Raw genomic sequence first — 22,165 nt, forward strand, 5'->3', positions numbered from 1 at the left:
CTTACGTACCTTTCCAAGGCAGTCCTAGTAGTCCCACTCTAGGTTCCAAGCCTATCATCAAGTCTACAATGCAAATACCCATACATCATTCAATAAGCGCTAAAAGCCTTAACTAAGTTATTGCATACTCCTAAATAATTTAGAGCATCCACAACCCTATCCATTAATAACACCAATAACACCCTCCACATCATCAAAAGTCATGGGTCCCACTGTTAATAACACATCCTTCTTTCCACCCACAATCCTATTAACATTAACACTCATTATTTATGGGTCCCACATTCCACTCAACATTATAAAATTATTTTATACTAAATAAATTCATTTTCTTTACATTTTATAATATATTTATAATTATAATATTATATTTTAAGTTTTAATTTAATTAATTTTAAAAATAAATAAAATCATTTTAATATATTTATTCAATACACGAAATTATTAAATTCAAATGCAACAATAACTTTAAAAAAATAACAATTCAAAGAAATTAAAAATAACAAATACAATATTAATTCACGGATTCATGTTGTTGCAATTCTCCCAGATATGCTCCACTAAGTCCGCGCGAAGTTGGTGATGAACTTGAGTGTCACGTAGTTCTGAATTTGTCCTAAGATAATCCTGAAACCCTCGGTTGGATCCTAGGATAGGTTGTGCAAGTTCATCCGCTTCATCGTTGTACCAATCTATCACGTGACCTCCTTCGTCCTCAATAATCATGTTATGCAAAATAATGCATGCTAACATTATTTGTTTTAATTTTTTCCTATACCAATAGCGAGCTGGGCCTCTGACAATCGCCCATCGAGATTGGAGCACACCAAATGCCCGCTCGACATCTTTTCTTGCAGATTCCTGTCTTTCCTTAAACAACTTTCTCTTGGGATCCTCCGGGCAAGGAAAAGCCTTAACGAAAGTAGCCCACTCGGGATATATTCCATCTGTTAAATAATAACCTTTCGTATATGTAGTGCCGTTCACCGTGAAATTAACCTCCGGTGCATTTCCTTGCAAGACGTTGTTGAAGATTGGAGATTCATATAACACGTTGATATCGTTGCGTGAACCGGCGACCCCAAAGAAGGCATGCCAAATCCACAAGTCATGAGACGCGACCGCCTCTAGCACAATTGTTGGTGACCCATGTCCCCTTGTAAATTGACCTTTCCAAGCAACCGGACAATTTTTCCATTTCCAATGCATACAATCAAGGCTATCCAACATGCCAGGAAAGCCGTGTCTGTCAACATGCATTTGAAGAAGACGTTGAACATCATCAGCATTTGGTCTTCTTAAGTACCTATCACCAAATATTTCAACCAAGTATTCACAAAACTTGAAAAGACACCTGATGGCCGTGGATTCACCCATACGTAGGTACTCATCAAGATGATCTGCAGGGACTCCGTAAGCTAGTTGACGAATCGCAGCGGTGCATTTTTGTAGTGGTGACAACCCTTTTCTTCGCACAGCATCTTCTCTTTGTTGAAAAAACGTCGAATGATTCTCTAAGGCAGTCACTATGCGAAGGAATAACTCTCTTCGCATTCGAAACCGTCTTCGAAATATTCCATCATGATACACCGGGTTTGTAGAGAAATAATCATTGACGAGCCTCTCATGACCGGCTTCACGATTTCTTTGGATGAACCTCCTTCTTCTGCGTGTTTCTCTCCTTTGATATGCTTCCATAACTTGTTGGTGTTGTTGAAGTACCATTAACATCAGATCTTCTACCGGATCATCATCTTGCTCATCGATTTGAACATGTACTTCTTCTTCGCTTGTCGAACTGGAACTTGACCTAGAGCTGTCTGTGGAATGAGACATTTTCGGAGGAAATATATTGTTGTATATGTGTTTGTGAAAGTTATCTTAGTGAAATGCAAATATCTTAGCACAATGTGTCTATATATAAAAGATATCTTGCAACGACTAGTTTCCAACGGCTATTTTGCAACGATTAGATTCTAACGGCTAGTTTGCAACGGATAGTTTCTAACGACTATTTTGCAAAAATAGTTTAATACATTCATCAACTTTTTCAAATTGTATACTTTAATATATATTCTTTATTTTTATATTATTTTAATAAAAAAAGTCTCAAAAATTGATTATAGTATATACCTAACGTGGCTTGCATTCTTAGAGAATCCACATAACTTGAGCAATCCAACAACTTTAATAATTATACCAATTCCACCATATTTTCTTTCCTTTTTTGTTTAGCCGTGTCTTTTATCAAACTCATTTTGCTTCAAAGATTAGATTATTTGCTTAGCACCATATATTTATATCTTTGAAATCTATTAATTAACTCAATATGTTTTGAAAATATAATTTTGTTTATTTCGAAAAAAGTTGTAAGTTGATTTTATTTGTAATCTAATAAGTCAAGTTGTTGGATAATTAGACATTTGATATTACTACTTTGTAATGACTAGTTTTCAAAGTTGATAAAAATTTTAAATCACGATAATTGGAACCACACTAATTAAAAATTACAATCACTCGAAACCACAATAATTAAAAATTACAATCACTCGGAAATACTACATTACAATCACTCGAAAATACAATAACTAAACAATACAAATACTTCGAAATGCAATAATTAAACAATACAATCAATCGAAATGCGCAAACAGTTTATATATTCCAACTGGACCTGATATCCTTGCACAAACATTCATGTATGATAAGCTGCTCAGTAGTCATTTCCGAGGTGTCTTTGTTCAAGATCTCGTACTCCTTCAACCTCAATCGACGATTCTTTGCTTCTGCATTGGACAAGGAAGCTTTTGCCTTAATCTCCTCAACTTCAAGTTGTTTTTGTTTCAGATCGACTTCAGACTTCTTTACGTTTGTGTACTCATTGAACTTTGAAAAAATACTGTTATAGTTTACTGTCAGATCCTCCATGGTCGATTTGACTTTGTCTTTTCCCTTTTTTTTTGCAGCCTTCCTACCCATTGGACGATTATCTTCGTCATCTATGTCTATGCTCACATTTTGGTTGGAAGATGTGTTGCTTGCTCCTGACTCAGAGTTCCTCGTCTTCTTTGAGGCCACAAAGTGATCATCGGATTGTGGAGTAAACATTGGACGATCTTTAACAATTCTCCACACATGCTCGAGGTTGAACGCAACACCATTGTGTTCTTCGCGATATTTTTCATACGCAAACCTCAATATGTCTTCATCACTGTGACCACTGCGATATAAACTGTAAATACTATTGTAATTTGCGTTGAATAGATTTACCTTCTTCTGGATTGTGTTGTGCCAATGTGACCGTATAACATTAGCTTTTCTGTTGTTTGAACCTGCAGGATGATTGTCATTGTAGTAGCTTGCGACACGTCCCCAAAATGCATCTGCCTTCTGGCCATTGCCGATTATTGGATCATCACTGATTGTGACAAAACTTCTGGCCAAGACCTCATCTTCAACCTTTGTCCAAGTCGAACGCTTTCTCGTACCCTCAGCATTCGGAATCATTTTTTCTAAATTCACAACCTCGATTGGGGATTCACGATCGGACAGTTGAGTCTCTGGGACAAAAGTCGGAGATGCAGGTTCAGTCGACATCGAAGATGAAAAATGCGTACCAGTTGTGTATGGGGTACCAAAGCCTTGAAGAACTGGCGGCGTGAATGGTGGATGACTCGTGTTTTGCCAATATTCGGCTGGAAGCGGTTGTGGTGGACCTCTGGAGGTATAATTCGGATGGCTCATAAAATTTCCAAATCCTGGGAAATTTTGAACGTTTTGTGGAGGAAACTGCATATTTGGAAATGGATGTGGATATTCATGAGTTGGTGGAATTTGTGGATTTTGGGAAGATGCATTTTCTTGCGAGTTTTGTGTAGAATTTAACAAATATGTAAGATATGCCCTCGTATTTTCATCCATTTCGGATAGAAAATAATATTTCAGAAAAGAGTAAGAAAGATATAGGAGAGAATGAAAGTAGAATTGAAGAGTGTTGGAAGTGGAATGAATTTTGGTGTTAGCATTGAAGGGTATTTATAGATGAAAATTCTAACTAGCCGTTAACTAGCCGTTATATTTATTTATTTATTTTTTTATATTAAAAATAAAATAAATTAAATAACAAAAAAAAAGTTTCCGTTAAAAAATGTACTAGTTTGACACAATCTGACAAATAATTGAATATATTACCGTTATTTATTATTATTTAAATTAAAAAAATTAAAAAAAAATAAAAAAAATAAAGTAATGCAGGTGCAGACGCGTGGGGCCCGCGTCTGCACCTGCACACTCTCTTTCTGGCGCGTGCAAGCACGCGCCAGAAAGAAAGTGATGGGGCATGCAAGCACGCCCCATTACATTAAAAAAAAAAAATAAAAGAAGATGGGCGTTCACAACTGTGAACGCCCATCTTCTCTCACTTGTGGGTGGGTGTTAATAACACCCACCCACAATGCTATGAACACCCACATGGGTGTTCATTGGGTGTTAATAACACCCAATGAACACCCATTGTGGGTGCTTTTAAGGAGACCATAGCTATACCTGCGTCCGTCGTCAGCCCACTTATGGCGACTATCCCGCAACTAGGGCACTCCCCTGCTGCGAATCCACAGCCTCGAACACGGCTCTACAACACGAGCACTTCTCCGCTACTATGTCAGACACTGTCTGACTATACTAAAATATGTTCCCTACTCCAACTCTAAAATAAGAGTACCCAAAGCCCTAAAATAGAGCCACGAGGGCGAAGGAAAGGAACTCGGAATTGGCAAGAAATTAATGCCTCGGACCTTATATTTATAGGCATCGATCGGAACCTCCGATCCTCGATCGGAACTTCCGATCCTTGATCGGAACGTCCGATCCTGCCATCGGAGCTTCCGAACATCCTTATCTGCCACATGTCAAAATCTTACTGGTTGACTTCGGATAGGGCGATCGGAGCTTCTGATCCCGATCGGAGTTTCCGATCCTGCCACACGTCATGCATGACGTAATATCGATCAGAGCTTCCGATCCTGATCGGAGCTTCCGATCTCACCCTCGGGGCTTCCGATCCTTCAGATACCAAATTGGTTTAATTAACATAATTAATCTCTTAATTACCAATTTCGGTTACGGGGTACTACATTCTCCCCCACTTAGATATTTCGTCCTCGAAAATAGATCTTAAGTACTGAATGCAATACAAGATACAGAAACATTCCTTATTCAAATCAAACATTACAACCGAATACAGCTCAAAACAGAAATCAAAACAACTCAGGATGGTCTTCACGCATCCTTTCTTCAAGCTTCCAAGTAGCTTTCTCAGTGCCTCGGCGCTGCCACTGAACTAAAACCAAAGGAATGACTTTGTTCCGTAAAACCTTATCCTTATAATCCAGGATACAAATAGGTTTCTCAGCATAGGTCAAATCCTTGCTCACTTGAACCTCAGACCGCTGCAAAATATGAGACTCATCCGCCACATACCATCGCAACAGTGTTACGTGGAACACGTCGTGAATACTGGAAAGATGCGGTGGCAAAGCTAGTCGATAAGCGAAATCGCCAATGTTCTCCAAGATCTCAAACGGACCGATAAACCTGGAAGACAACTTGCCTTTAAGACTAAATCTGAGAATCTTACGAAAAAGTGACATTCTCAAAAATACTGTCTCCCCCACTTCTTTCTAGAAGAATTAAGTATGACAAGTTGCCCGTACAACGCCTCAACAGGTGTCCTCCCAATGCTACTATGGTACCTATTGTTGTACGCGAACTAAATCAATGACAATGGATTTGGCTAAACTGAACCAAAAATCCATAGTACACGCCCAAAAACATGTCCTCCAAGGTATGGATAGCGCTCTCCATCTGACCATCTGTCTCTGGATGATATTCAGTATTTAAATTGAAAGCAGTGCTCGTAGCACGCTGGACACTCCCCCAGAATATGGAAGTAAACCTGGGTCTCGATCGCTGACAATGCCCACCGGCATCCATGAAGTAGAACGATCTTTTGGATGTATAACTGAGCCTTACGATCAATAGAGTGCTCTCGACTGCTCTTCGAATACCCACTGTTCCTACAAACCTTAGCAGTGATAGTTCCTCGTCAAGTATACCACTTGATACCGACTATCCCTCTTGCTAGAATCAGTTCGTACTAACGAGAAGACCAGATACAACCAACCTGTATCTCCACTGGTCTAACACTGACATCAAATCCCAGAAGTAACCGCAAGTGTTAACCAATCGATTCCCACTTGACGTCCTTCCACAGATAACAACCAATCCCGAAAGTTCCTAGCATCGACAGACTTACATTCCGTACTTATTTTCTTCGATGCTGACTAATATTCTCAAAGAATGTCACCGCTATAATGCTGAACACATAGATGGGACCGCAACATCTACAACATTAGTAGTCTAGATTAAAGATCACCACTATCTCGTCACTCGAGATATCAATTGAATTCGCAACACTGGTTATCCAACCATAGATAACAATCCCAAGTCACACTTGACTTGCTACCAAGATGAACAAAACTAGTTCACCTCAACCCTTCGTGCAATCCATGACACATGCGGTAAACCAACGAATTTACCCGATAGATCTCGGTCGATCCAAACACCTCAATGGCATAGCACATCAAAACGTACTGGGAAATCACCGACAACAATCTCACTAGACTCTGAACACAGTCTCAGCTGTCGTATCATCCCACGAACAAACAACTGATATCGGCCTGCTAATGCTCATTGAATTCCGCAACACTCGTCGAATCACAATTTAACAAAAAATCCTCCGAGAAAACTGCTGGAAATGCCTAAACAAATATTCGGCTAACAGTTCCCAAAACTATAATCCAATAGCATGGAACAATTCTATTTCCAAAACTGGGTCAACCATTGCTAATACCAAGCAATGTTCAGATCAATTATGTCTTCTCTTACCACTGATAACTTTACCCGAGTTATCGAACTAGCCATGACTTACCAAAGTCAAAACATGCAATCACCTCCCGTGATCTATCGAACTTGAAAGTCCAAACGACTGCACTCCAAAAATCTCAACCACCCGAGAATCCTGAATGCAAATAATTCTCTTACTGTTTCGAGACATTTACTTAAAGGATCCAAACTCATAAGCACGACGGCTTATAGTTTCTTCCCAAGTATCTCTCGGTTCATGATATCTTAATTACTGATCTGCTCAACCAATCGACCTCGTCGATAAGTTGTGACTATCACACAACTTGTCAGTACCAACCAAAATATGGCAACCATCCGCCAGGTCTTGGTCATTTGAAATCTCACATGGCTCGATCAATAATCATGATCTCACGTTCATACGTCGTATTTCTGATAATTCATTACATGTACATAATTTGAATTAATGATACATGTTTTACTTATTCAAAGCCCTAGGAAGACACCTAGACTAACCCCATGTCAATCCGTTACCGTTGACTTACTCAAAACCCATGAGCTATCCTAGTCAACTAATTCCAAGCCAAACTTAGTAAAATTACTTGTAATCAAACACGAATCTTTGAATAAGTAAAACATGTATCATTAATTCAAATTATGTACAATTTCCTTTATTACAATCCCATGTAATACCTACAGTATTCAAAATACAACAAAATGTACATCCAATAACTTGAACTGATACAACCAATTTCTGATAATTCATTACAACTGAAATACTGTTTACAAATACATCAATACAGTATTTAAAATCGTCGAACTTGTCTTCACTCCTTGAGCATGAAGCTTCCAATCGACACACGCATCGATACAAGCATACTTCCGTCCAAGTCTCTCTACATGACCTCCAGCGAAGAACTCCGGAGAAATGGCATGTGATAGCTAACCAGCTATGCTCTGCGTCAGTGCATGTCAGTCGACTTCTTCTGCTCACGATCTACCATCAGCGTTCTTCTTGTATCTAAATCATGCTTTTGAACATGAAGTATTCCGTATGCCTACCAAAAGCATCGATACAAGCATACCGGCAAAACCATGTTCTGCACGAGGTTAAAGACCTCACTCTCGAAACCTGTCATGTTTTAGGCACTCGGGGCATTCTCTGGTGAAGGTCTATCTGACAATCTCTCCAACTACGAGTGGAGAATCTTCAAGGAATGGAACCAAATGGATTACTAAACACCATTCGTTCCAAAAAGCCCTCAGAGGTATCTGACGCGATATAACCAATCTTCTCTTCCAGTCTTCCCTGGCTGGAATCCATATGTTCTTCGATCAACATCCCAATGCATCGAATGATGAACCGTCCACAGCAGTCAGTCTATCTATCGATATGCTACTACTGGTGTTCTCATCACTGTTGCATTCCTTATAGTAAAAAATTCTGCCGCAAACCTTGGTACTGAAGAACCAAATCTTCTTTCGCTAGCCTCAATCAATCCTACAAGGATAATCAAGAAGTCTTATTATCAATTTCCTAAGTCCCTTGCATGCAGTTGCTCTGATACCATAAATGTAGCGATCCGACCCGGATCCACTACCTAATCAGAGTTAAGAGCATAATTAAGCATGCATTAAATCAAATTGCCGCGGAAGACTAAATACAAGTAGACCGGCAGAATACAACCGGCTAATCAAACTCGATTTATACAACCCAATCGAATTACTTTAAATAAAACCTACAGTTAATCCTGCTGTCTTCAAGGTCACTGGCTACTCCAGGCTCCTGGTGCTCAATCCTGCACCTATACCTGCCCCATCGAATAGGGTATCCAGATACACAGAATATACTGGACGTGAGCTCTAAGCTCAATACGAAAGCATGGATAAACATACAAATATGATGCATGCAAATGACCGGGTGTCCATATCTGGGATAACTGTATACAAACTGCTCAAACTGGCGCCTGAGATATAAGCTCGTCACATCGGGGTAGCTAACCACTGTGTGCGACCACTCATTCCCGAATCCCGGATGTGGACCACGGAGTCCTCGAGGTATCAGTACCTAAGGGTACTCGATATCAAATGTCCTAATAGGGCTGAGAAACCTTAACTGGCTCAGCTCGAAAGATATACAGATGTACAGGCACAAGATGATATGCACATGCCGCATAACAATAATAACATGCAACACATAAATGCAACATATAAGCATGCATATCCTGCTGGCAATCTCAGTCAGTACTTACGTACCTTTCCAAGGCAGTCCTAGTAGTCCCACTCTAGGTTCCAAGCCTATCATCAAGTCTACAATGCAAATACCCATGCATCATTCAATAAGCGCTAAAAGCCTTAACTAAGCTATTGCATACTCCTAAATAATTTAAGGAGACCATAGCTATACCTGCGTCCGTCGTCAGCCCACTGATGGCGACTATCCCGCAATTATGGCACTCCCCTGCTGTGAATCCACAGCCTCGAACACGGCTCTACAACACGAGCGCTGCTCCGCTACTATGTCAGACACTGTCTGACTATACTAAAATATGTTCCCTACTCCAACTCTAAAATAAGAGTACCCAAAGCCCTAAAATAGATCCACGAGGGCAAAGGAAAGGAACTCGGAATTGGCAAGAAATGAATGTCTCGGACCTTATATTTATAGGCATCGATCGGAACCTCCGATCCTCGATCGGAACTTCCGAACATCCTTATCTTCCACATGTCAAAATCTTACTGGTTGACTTCGGATAGGGCGATCGGACCTTCCGATCCCGATCCGAGTTTCCGATCCTGCCACACATCATGCATGATGTAATATCGGTCGAAGCTTCCGATCCTGATCGGAGCTTCCGATCTCACTTTTGGGGCTTCCGATCCTTCAGATACCAAATTGGTTTAATTAACATAATTAATCTCTTAATTACCAATTTCGGTTACGGGGTACTACATCACCGTGATGGTTGGACATATGTACTAGTATCAGGTCACAATTATCCACTGGGTATATGAGCCACCTCCTGATGCGACGGCGCAACATGCTATATACCCTGGGCCCGGTCTATGAGTTAGTTTTTTGACCTGAGTGTCTTGGTACCCAGTTCATTTGCATTCATGCCCATATAGTAGTGTATACTCATAATCTTGTACTAAGCATGTTAGGCTCACTTCCGGTTATTTTCTATTGGCTGGATGCCCTATTCCATGGGGCAGTTGCAGGTAGTTCTCCGAGGGACAGGGAGGTTAGGTGGTGACCAAGGCTGGATAGCAGGGTTGACCACTAGGTTTTGCCTACCTGGTATTATTTTATTTTAAGATTCCACAATTACTCTGATTAATATTATTTATTGATTAATTGCATGCTTAAGTTTTGATTAGTAGGTGATCACGGCGCGGGTCACTACAAAGTAACTCTACATTCCGTGTCACTCAACTACAGCCCTCCAAACGTCATATGAACTCTAGGCCTTTTGTAAGGCCCGAGATTATTTAATTTTAATCCGAGAATATTTAATTTGAGAATTTTTGGAGTTTAGATTTAAATTCTAATATTCTTAAATTATTTAGGATTGAAATTGAATTAAAAAGAAGTTTCAAGGGTCAATTTGAAAATAGTGAAGAGATGAGGGGCCAAAGTGCAATTTTGACATTTTGAGTGGGACACTTGTCTACATATGCATATTCACGTGTATTGTGTATGAAATCATCAGATTTTTATCTTCTTCAATTGAGAAAACCGAGACTTCATTTTTTTGTTGAGATTTCATCTTCAAACCAAGATATCTCAAGATCCGTCCGGTCGATTTCAATTCCGAGCATAGTTCTACGATCCTCTCGTCAAGAGCTATGAATTGATGTAAGTATTGATGAGATTCAGTATATTTCGAAATTATGTGTGTGAAGAACTCAGAATTTGAGTATGGATATATGTTCTTGAGATTCTATGTGTTGTATTATCGCAATCGGGTCAAAGATTGGATGCTGTTTCTATTTCTTATGAATTTTTCAGCATATATTTCGAAATGGTAGCTGCTGATATGCTGGTATATTGATGTATTTTGGCTGGTATATCATGTATTGAAGTAGATATGAATGATAGATTGGTTGGATTTCAGTTTCGGTTACCGATTCCGTACCGTTATGCCGTCGGTTTGAAAAATGATTAAGTTTGAGTCTAGATTGTTTGAGCTGAGTATGATGTGAGTTCTTGCTAATGTTCTTATACATGTTTGATGTATTTTCAGATTGAAAACAGGGGACTTCAAGTTAAGAATCACGACTTCGAAACCAATCGACGGAAGAACAAGGTTTGTGACTTGTTAGCCTTGAAGATTGAGAAGAGTATGAGCAGATTTTGATTGTGTTCTTGTTGTGTAGCTATATCAGATTTCAAGAGCTTTGAAATCAAGTTTGAAAGGTATAAGACAACCTTAAAAAAAGGGCTTTGAATATTCAAGAGGTTTTTCTTGAATGCCCTTTCAAAACCACATACTATGTGCTTATATGTGTTGTATTTGCACATTTACTTGCTTGTTTGACTTAGCTTGTTATTAGTTGGCTTTTACTCTTATGCTTCTAGATTTTGATGCATTCATCTTGAGCCAACAACCCTTTGAGATTTGAAATGGCAGATTCGCCAAAAGAATACGGATGTTTGGATATATATAAAGGAACCTAGGAGATAGATCAACTCCTATGGTTAGAAACTTGATATAGTATGCCAAAGTCCGGGAAAAGAGCTCAACGCCACCCCGAAAGGGAGAGTAGGTGGGAGATTTGTTGTGTTCTTCTTTCCCGGGATCCCAAGAACTGATATAGAACTTGATAGCAGTTTTTTTTTAAAAATCATGCATTGCAATAGATTGGTTTAATGCTTGTTGAGAGGTTTATATGAGTATTTCTTTGAACTATATGTTATGCATGATCTAGTTGTTTTATACTGGGATTCAATTATCACCGGAGATATCCGGCTATTTCTATGTTTGTATGTGTGCATGGGAATAGATGGGGCAAGCACAGGACAAAGAAGATTGTAAGAAGAACAAGAGCAAGAGTAGCATGTGGTGAACTCAGGTTTATGCAGTAGAGTTGATGCCAACCTTTGTATTTAGATCTTGTCTATGTTTTGTTATAAACACTTGCATATAAAGACTTGTATGAATGGCAAGAATAAGAACATTTGAGCATATAGATATGTATGTTGTCAAGAACAAGAGTATGTAAGATCTTATGGTTGTATGTCAAGTTCCTTGTTTAGTTACTTGGTTAGTTCATGGATTTGCATGTTTTCATCTAGATTTTGATGTTAAATTCATGCTATATATGTTTGTCAATGTTTGAGGATCAAAACAGGGACAAAGACATCATTTTTCAGCTGTTTGGAAGGCAAATCAGAGGGCCAGGCGCGCCCGCCCAGCCTAGAGGCGCGCCCACGCCTAACCAAGGCACCTTGGGTGCCTTGGACCGAGCCCTATGCGCGCCCGCGCGTCAAGGTCTACTAAAAAAAAAAAAAAATTTGTTGATCTTTTGCGACGTGTTTTTGCGTCGCCAAATGTATGGTTTTGCGTCGCCAAATGTCCTGTATTATTTATTTGATTTTTAAGCAGATTAATATTCTGATTGAATATTTCTTGTTATTAATCGCCCTATAAGATGAGATTAGCACCCGAGGTCCCCGCAACAGGTGGTATCAGAGCGTAAGTTCTGGACTGATTAGAGAGAAGCGAGCGGGGTAGATCGAGTCCTCTTGACTGATTGATTTTGCTTGCATGATTTAATGTTTTAGATTAAATTGATCACATGATTATGTGTATTGATTTTATAAGCATGATTTATTTCTTTATCAAGTATGTATTATTTGAGAATGAATTAGAACTGGTTTTGGATCATAACTTGATCTCTAGAGAAGGCATGAAAATGCTAATCAGAGGGGGGCTGAAACAGAATGGGTGAGTCTGATATATTGATACTTTTGTGTGCTAATCCTTTTGAATATCAGATATGCCTCCTCGTCAAGCGCCGGTTACTAGACAGACATTGGTCGTTCCTCCGCCAGAACAGGCAGATGTACCACAGGCCGCAGAAGCTCCTAGACCAGAACAGGGTAGTACATCCAATGATCCAATGGATGTTACAGCAACACCTATGGAGACTTTACTGAAAAGGTTTCAATCCTTCAAGCCGCCTACTTTGAAAGGAACCGAGAACTCAGTTGAATGTGAAGGCTGGTTAGAGGATATGGAAATGTTGTTTGATTCCCTAGATTATGCAGATGACAGAAGAGTCAGACTGATTGGGCACCAACTACACGAGGTTGCCAAGAGTTGGTGGATAACAACCAAGAGAGCTCTTGAAAATCGAGGTACACCTATCACTTGGAAAGTACTTACAAAAGAATTTTATCAACGTTTCTTTCCAGTGTCGTACAGAAAGGACAAGGGTGCAGAGTTTGCAAATCTGAAACAGGGGAATCTGAATATAGAAGAGTACGTTGCCAAGTTCTCTACATTACTAAAGTTTGCTCCACATGTATCTGGAAGTGAGGAGGCCAAAGCTGATCAGTTTATCAATGGACTGAATCCAGATGTCTTTACCCTTGTGAACTCTGGGAGGCCGAATAACTTTGCTGATGCACTTGATAGAGAAAAGGGAGCGGAGGCTGGTTTGATTAAACAGCAAGGAGCATCGTTTGTTGCACAGTCTCAACGACAACCACAACCCCCAGCTCAGTTTCAACAATCATATCCTAGATTTGAGGGAGGTAGCAGCAGCAGTGGTAAGAAAGATTATCTGAAAGCAAAAGGGAAGCAGTTTAAGAAGTCAGGCAGTGGTTCATCCAGCTCTAGTGGGCCAAGACAGAGCAGTGCTGGACAGGGTTCAGGCTACACAGGAATGTATTGCAACAAATGTGGAGGAAGACATCCTAGTGATCAGTGCAGAGGTGTGTCTGGGAATTGCAACATATGCCATCAGTCAGGACATTTTGCCAAAGTATGTCCACAGTGTGGTTCAGTGAGGTCTCAAGGTGCGGGGTCATCACGATCAGTGGCTCAGCCTGAAAGGCAAGCATCTACTGTACACTCCTTCCAGCCACAGCCTCAGCAACATAATAGAGCAGGAGGTAGCCAAACAACGAATCAACCTCCAAGACAACAAGCTCGAGTCTTTGCCTTGACTGAAGAGCAGGCTCAGGCAGCACCTGACGACGTTATAGCAGGTAACTGTACTCTCTGTGGTTATCCTGCTTATGTGCTCATAGATACAGGTGCATCCCATACGTTTATATCTGAACAATTTGCTATATTACATGCATTGCCTATTGAGTCATTATCTGCTGTAGTATCTATATCTTCACCTTTGGGGAGCGGTATAGTATCAGTGAAATCTGTCAGAAATTTTATACTACAGTTTGAAGATAATGTGATAGAGATAGACTGTATTGTGCTTGGGTTGTCAGACTTTGATTGCACTATCGGAATCGATATGTTAACCAAGTACAGGGCTACCGTAGACTGTTTTCAGAAGGTTGTGAGAGTCAGACCAGAAATGGCAGGGGAATGGAAATTTTACGGTAAAGGTTCGAGATCTCGAATACCTTTGATATTAGTTCTATCTATGACTCGTTTATTGCAGAAAGGGGCAGAGGGATTCCTTGTTTATGCTGTGGATGTGTTGAAAACTAGCCTTGAATTGGCAGATCTGCCAGTGGTTAGTGAGTTTGCTGATGTATTTCCAGATGAAATTCCAGGATTACCTCCAGCTCGGGAGATGGACTTCAGTATTGAATTGATGCCAGGTACATTACCGATTTCTAAAGTACCTTACATAATGGCACCAATAGAGTTGAAAGAATTAAAAGAACAACTTGAAGATCTTTTAGCAAAAGGGTACATTAGACCGAGTGTTTCACCCTGGGGCACTCCGGTTCTATTTGTACGAAAGAAAGACGGTTCAATGAGACTTTGCATTGACTACCGGCAATTGAACAAGGCGACGGTAAAGAATAAATATCCATTGCCTAGAATAGATGATTTGTTTGACCAGTTGCAGGGTTCCTCAGTATATTCCAAGATTGATTTAAGGTCCGGATATCATCAGTTAAGAGTTCGGGATGAAGATATATCGAAGACCGCATTTAGAACGAGGTATGGTCATTTTGAGTTTATTGTTATGCCGTTTGGTCTGACGAATGCTCCAGCAGTATTTATGGGTCTTATGAATAGAGTATTTCAGAAATATCTCGATGACTTTGTTATTATTTTTATTGACGATATTCTGATTTATTCTAAGAATCTGTGTGATCATGCCGAGCATCTCAGAATTATTTTAAAGATTTTGAGAACAGAAAAGTTGTATGCCAAACTGTCAAAGTGTGAATTCTGGTTGAAGAAAGTGGTCTTCCTTGGGCATATTATATCCGGAGATGGGATTTCTGTTGATCCTAGCAAAGTTGAAGTGGTGATCAGTTGGCCTAGACCGACATCTGTACCAGAGATACGGAGTTTTATGGGCTTAGCAGGTTATTATCGCAGATTTATTAAAGATTTCTCCAGTATTGCCAAGCCTATTACTCAGTTGACTCAGAAGAATGCACCGTATGTCTGGACTGAAGCATGTGAAGCCAGTTTCCTTGAGTTGAAGAAGAGATTGACGAGTGCACCAGTTTTGACTATTCCTTCAGGTACTGGTGATTTTACTGTATATTGTGATGCTTCTCACAGGGGATTAGGTTGTGTGCTTATGCAGCGAGGACATGTCATTGCTTATGCCTCGAGACAGCTGAAACCACACGAGACCAGATATCCTATCCATGATCTGGAACTTTCAGCCATCGTATTTGCATTGAAGATATGGCGATATTATCTATACAGTGAGAAATTTGAGATTTATTCTGACCATAAAAGTTTGAAATATCTATTTTCACAGTCTGAGCTGAATATGAGGCAACGAAGATGGCTAGATTTACTGAAAGATTTTGATTGTGAGATTAAATATTATCCGAGAAAGTCCAATGCAGCTGCAGATGCCTTGAGTAGAAAGGTATGTGCCTTATCCTTATCTACGATAGGTATCACTAAATTGGTAGAAGATTGCTGTGTTTCTGGATTGATATTTGAAACAGATATGAAGTTTATCAGAATTTGTGCACTTCAAGCTGAGCCAGAATTGTTGGTTAGAATCAAAGAAGCACATAGAAATGATCAGAGTATTCAAAAGTCCGTTGACATGGTCAGATCAGGGCATCAGTCTGAATACAAGGTTAGTGTAGATGGTGTTTTATATGTGAATAACAGACTTGTTGTTCCAGATATTTCAGATTTGAAACAGCAGATATTAAAAGAGGCCCATTGTAGCAGATACAGTGTTCATCCTGGTGGCAGAAAAATGTACAATGATTTGAAAATTCAGTATTGGTGGAAACAGATGAAATCTGATGTTACAGAGTTTGTATCTCGTTGTCTGAATTGCCAGCAGGTAAAGGCCGAAAGAAAGAAACCAGGTGGTTTATTGCATAGCTTACCTATTCCAGAATGGAAGTGGGATCATATTTCTATGGATTTTGTAACGAAGCTACCGCGTTCATCCAGAGGTTGTGATGCTGTTTGGGTAGTTATCGACAGATTGACGAAATCAGCCTGTTTTATTCCATACAAAATGACATACAGACACGATCAGATGGCAGAGATTTATGTCAGAGAAGTGGTAAGATTACATGGTGTTCCTAAATCTATAGTTTCAGATTGAGACCCTAGATTTACATCGCACTTTTGGCACAGCTTGCAACAAGCTCTTGGTACTCGATTGCACTTGAGTACTGCATATCATCCTCAGACTGACGGACAGTCAGAGCGGACTATCCAGACACTCGAGGATATGCTTAGAGCTGTAGTGCTAGATTTTGGCACTAGTTGGCAAGATTCATTACCACTTGTGGAGTTTTCGTACAATAACAGCTACCAGACTAGTATTGAGATGGCTCCATTTGAAGCATTGTATGGAAAAAAATGCAGATCTCCTCTTTATTGGGATGATATTTCAGAGACACCTGATATTGGGCCAGATATGATCCGAGAGATGACCGAGAAAGTAAGACTGATTCAGAAAAGAATGAAAACAGCACAAGATCGACAAGCCAAATATGCAAATGTCAGACGCAGGCCTTTGTGTTTTGAACAGGGGGACAGAGTGTTCTTGAAGATCTCACCTTTCAGAGGCACTGTCAGATTCGGCAAGAGAGGGAAGTTATCTCCACGATTTATCGGTCCTTACGAAATTCTTGAGAAGATAGGCAATCTTGCCTATAGACTTGCTCTTCCTCCATCTCTTTCTGGAATACATGATGTCTTTCATGTTTCTATACTGCGGAAGTATCAGCCTGATATTTCTTATGTTCTCCAGCCAAATGAAGCAGAATTAGATGAGTATCTGAGTTACTTTGAGAAGCCGATACAGATACTTGATCAGAAAGAAAAACAACTCAGAAACAAGACTATTTACCTTGTGAAAGTTCAGTGGAGTAGACATGGAGTTGAAGAAGCAACTTGGGAAGTCAAATCAGATATGAGACAACGCTTTCCAGAGCTATTTCACTGATGTGAGTTCTTATTCAGTATTTCTGTTATTTCCTTATCTTATATGTGTACAGATTGCATGAGATTTCGAGGACGAAATCATATCTTAGAGGGGGAGAATTGTAAGGCCCGAGATTATTTAATTTTAATCCGAGAATATTTAATTTGAGAATTTTTGGAGTTTATATTTAAATTCTAATATTCTTAAATTATTTAGGATTGAAATTGAATTAAAAAGAAGTTTCAAGGGTCAATTTGCAAATAGTGAAGAGATGAGGGGCCAAAGTGCAATTTTGACATTTTGAGTGGGACACTTGTCTACATATGCATATTCACGTGTATTGTGTATGAAATCATCAGATTTTCATCTTCTTCAATTGAGAAAACCGAGACTTCATTTTTTTGTTGAGATTTCATCTTCAAACCAAGATATCTCAAGATCCGTCCGGTCGATTTCAATTCCGGGCATAGTTCTACGATCCTCTCGTCAAGAGCTATGAATTGATGTAAGTATTGATGAGATTCAGTATATTTTGAAATTATGTGTGTGAAGAACTCAGAATTTGAGTATGGATATATGTTCTTGAGATTCTATGTGTTGTATTATCGCAATCGGGTCAAAGATTGGATGCTGTTTCTATTTCTTATGAATTTTTCAGCATATATTTCGAAATGGTAGCTGCTGATATGCTGGTATATTGATGTATTTTGGCTGGTATATCATGTATTGAAGTAGATATGAATGATAGATTGGTTGGATTTCAGTTTCGGTTACCGATTCCGTACCGTTATGCCGTCGGTTTGAAAAATGATTAAGTTTGAGTCTAGATTGTTTGAGCTGAGTATGATGTGAGTTCTTGATGATGTTCTTAGACATGTTTGATGTATTTTCAGATTGAAAACAGGGGACTTCAAGTTAAGAATCACGACTTCAAAACCAATCGACGGAAGAACAAGGTTTGTGACTTGTTAGCCTTGAAGATTGAGAAGAGTATGAGCAGATTTTGATTGTGTTCTTGTTGTGCAGCTATATCAGATTTGAAGAGCTTTGAAACCAAGTTTGAAAGGTATAAGACAACCTTAGGAAAAGGGCTTTGAATATTCAAGAGGTTTTTCTTGAATGCCCTTTCAAAACCACATACTATGTGCTTATATGTGTTGTATTTGCACATTTACTTGCTTGTTTGACTTAGCTTGTTATTAGTTGGCTTTTACTCTTATGCTTCTAGATTTTGATGCATTCATCTTGAGCCAACAACCCTTTGAGATTTGAAATGGCAGATTCGCCAAAAGAATACGGATGTTTGGATATATATAAAGGAACCTAGGAGATAGATCAACTCCTATGGTTAGAAACTTGACAGAGTATGCCAAAGTCCGGGAAAAGAGCTCAACGCCACCCCGAAAGGGAGAGTAGGTGGGAGATTTGTTGTGTTCTTCTTTCCCGGGATCCCAAGAACTGATATAGAACTTGATAGCAGTTTTTTTTAAAAATCATGCATTGCAATAGATTGGTTTAATGCTTGTTGAGAGGTTTATATGAGTATTTCTTTGAACTATATGTTATGCATGATCTAGTTGTTTTATACTGGGATTCAATTCTCACCGGAGATATCCGGCTATTTCTATGTTTGTATGTGTGCATGGGAATAGATGGGGCGAGCACAGGACAAAGAAGATTGTAAGAAGAACGAGAGCAAGAGTAGCATGTGGTGAACTCGGGTTTATGCAGTAGAGTTGATGCCAACCTTTGTATTTAGATCTTGTCTATGTTTTGTTATAAACACTTGCATATAAAGACTTGTATGAATGGCAAGAATAAGAACATTTGAGCATATAGATATGTATGTTGTCAAGAACAAGAGTATGTAAGATCTTATGGTTGTATGTCAAGTTCCTTGTTTAGTTACTTGGTTAGTTCATGGATTTGCATGTTTTCATCTAGATTTTGATGTTAAATTCATGCTATATATGTTTGTCAATGATTGAGGATCAAAACAGGGACAAAGACATCATTTTTCAGCTGTTTGGAAGGCAAATCAGAGGGCCAGGCGCGCCCGCCCAGCCCAAAGGCGCGGCCGCGCCTAACCAAGGAACCTTGGGTGCCTTGGACCGAGCCCTATGCGCGCCCGCGCGTCAAGGTCTACTAAAAAAAAAAAAAAAAATTTGTTGATCTTTTGCGACGTGTTTTTGCGTCGCCAAATGTATGGTTTTGCGTCGCCAAATGTCCTGTATTATTTATTTGATTTTTAAGCAGATTAATATTCTGATTGAATATTTCTTGTTATTAATCGCCCTATAAGATGAGATTAGCACCCGAGGTCCCCACACCTTTCAACCCTCTGTGCTTTTCAGGCTGGAGTTCAAGATGAATGCAACATAATCTATATGCGTTATAAACTATAAAACATCTTGAACATCTAAGCACATAATCAAGAAAAGCAACATAATAATCTAATCACATAAAAACACAAAATCAAATAAGTATGTGATTAACAAGGGAATACTCGAAACAATAGCTATTTCGAGTGTTCTATCCCATACGGATTAGCTGTCATTTATACCTTTCAATGTCACATCTGAAAGTACTTCAAATCTGCAATTAGATCAATGAGAATTCATATCAAAAGACTGCTCAACTTTCAACTCAAACTTCAATTGCAAAAGGCTTCAAACCTTCTTGAATTCTTTGCAGATTCAAAATCTGAATTCTTGAGCTTGATCACGTCAATACAATCTGAAAATAACATGTATGTACAAATGAAAACCAGTATTCCAACCAATTCAATCCATGGTTTAATCCATAAAACTCAAAACAACTTGTGATCGTAAACCTGCGGCGTAACGGCTAAAATCGGCAATCCAGTCTATGTCAATATCAATCCAACAATAAAATATACCACATATAACCATTATTTCAGCAATAAACCAACGAATTCCTCATTATAAGAACATGTAAATTTCAAAAATAGCTTCAGAAATTCATATAAAATCTAAACAACAGTCTTTTTTCCGAACCGTTTGCGAATACGTAACCGGTACTAGCTCAATCACATATATAATCAAAAATAATAGTAACCCTTCTTCAACATAAAAATAAAATCTAAGAAAAGTGAATGAAACTTATACCAAAACGTATCTCTCGGAGCGATGATCGCAGATATATATTTATCTCGAATTTCTGACGGCCGGATCACAAAATATCGGATCTTTTACGGACAAAAATGGCGTCTTGGAGGGTGAATTCGAGTTCTCTGCCTTCTTTTTTGATGCTTCACGTGAGAAAATGAAGATAAACAAGTAGGAATAGATAAATATAAGCATATTTGAATTTTAGTCCCTGCAGTTTTGGCTATTTGCAATTCAGTCCCCGAAAAAGTGATTTAATTCAATTTCAATCCTTATTCATTTAAGAATATTAGAATTTAATTCTAAACTCTAAATATTCTCAAATTAAATATTCTCGAATTAAAATTAAATAATTCCGGGCCTTACATTTATACCCCTCTAAGACATGAGTTCGTCCTCGAATTCATAAGCAAGCTGTATATGAAATCTGTATACACATAAGATAATGAACTAAGAGAAAATAGAATAAGAACTCACATCAATGAAACAACTCTAGAAATCTTTGTCTCATATCTGACTCAATTTTCCAAGTCGCTTCTTCTGTGCCATGTCGACTCCACTGAACTTTGACTAGCTAGATTGTCTTGTTTATGAGTTGTTTTCTTTGCGATCAAGAATCTAAATAGGCTGCTAAAAATAACTGAGAGTCTTGTCAAGTTCAGCTTCATCAGGCTGAATAATATGGGAAGGATCAGGCTGATACTTCTGCAGCATAGAGACATGGAATACATCATGAATACCAAATAAAGATGGAGGAGGAGCAGTCGATAAGCAAGATCGCCTATCTTCTCGATAATCTCATAAGGACCGATAAAACGTGGAGATAATTTTCCTCTCTTGCCAAATCTAACAGTACCTTTAAATGGAGAAATCTTCAAGAAAAATCTGTCTCCCTCATCAAAAGATAGAGGTTGTCATCTGATATTTGTATACTTTGCTTGTCTATCCTGAGCTGTTTGCATTCTTTTCTGTATGAGATTCACTTTTTAAGTCATTTCTCGAATCATATCTGACCCAACATCTGGTACATCTGAGATATCATTCCAATATAACGGTGATCTAAATTTCTTTCCGTACAGTGCTTCAAAAGGAGTAATCTAAATGCTAGTCTGATAGCTGTTATTATAAGAAAATTCTGCAAGTGGTAATGAATCTTGCCAACTAGTACCAAATTTTAGTACTACAGCTCTCAACATATCCTCAAATGTCTGGATAATCCGCTCTGACTATCCATCTGTTTGAGGATGATAAGCTGTACTCAGATGAATTTGAGTACCAAGAGCTTGTTGCAAGCTATACCAAAAGTGTGATATAAATCTAGGGTCTCGATCTGAAACGTTAGATTTAGGCACACCATGTAATCTTACCACTTCTCTGACGTAGATTTCTGCCATCTGATCATGTCTATACATCATCTTGTATGAAATGAAACATGCTGATTTTGTCAAATCAATAATCACCCACATGGCATCACACCCTCTGGATGAACGTGGTAGCTATGTGACAAAATCCATGGAAATGTGATCTCATTTCCATTCTGG

At 38.9% G+C, this 22,165-nt stretch overlaps 2 protein-coding genes across 2 annotated transcripts; both read right to left on the bottom strand.

The window, feature by feature from the left end:
- Positions 1-519: 519 nt before the first annotated feature.
- LOC140878344 (protein ANTAGONIST OF LIKE HETEROCHROMATIN PROTEIN 1-like) lies at positions 520-1,836 on the bottom strand. The gene has a single exon (XM_073281947.1). The coding sequence runs from the start codon at positions 1,834-1,836 to the stop codon at positions 520-522; it is 1,317 nt and encodes a 438-aa protein (XP_073138048.1).
- Positions 1,837-2,655: 819 nt separating this feature from the next.
- Positions 2,656-3,921, bottom strand: LOC140878345 (uncharacterized). The gene has a single exon (XM_073281948.1). It carries the CDS (start codon positions 3,919-3,921, stop codon positions 2,656-2,658), a length of 1,266 nt encoding a protein of 421 aa, XP_073138049.1.
- Positions 3,922-22,165: the final 18,244 nt, after the last annotated feature.

The sequence above is a fragment of the Henckelia pumila genome, chromosome 2 (genome assembly GCF_033568475.1).
Source record: "Henckelia pumila isolate YLH828 chromosome 2, ASM3356847v2, whole genome shotgun sequence".
Taxonomy (NCBI): domain Eukaryota; kingdom Viridiplantae; phylum Streptophyta; class Magnoliopsida; order Lamiales; family Gesneriaceae; genus Henckelia; species Henckelia pumila.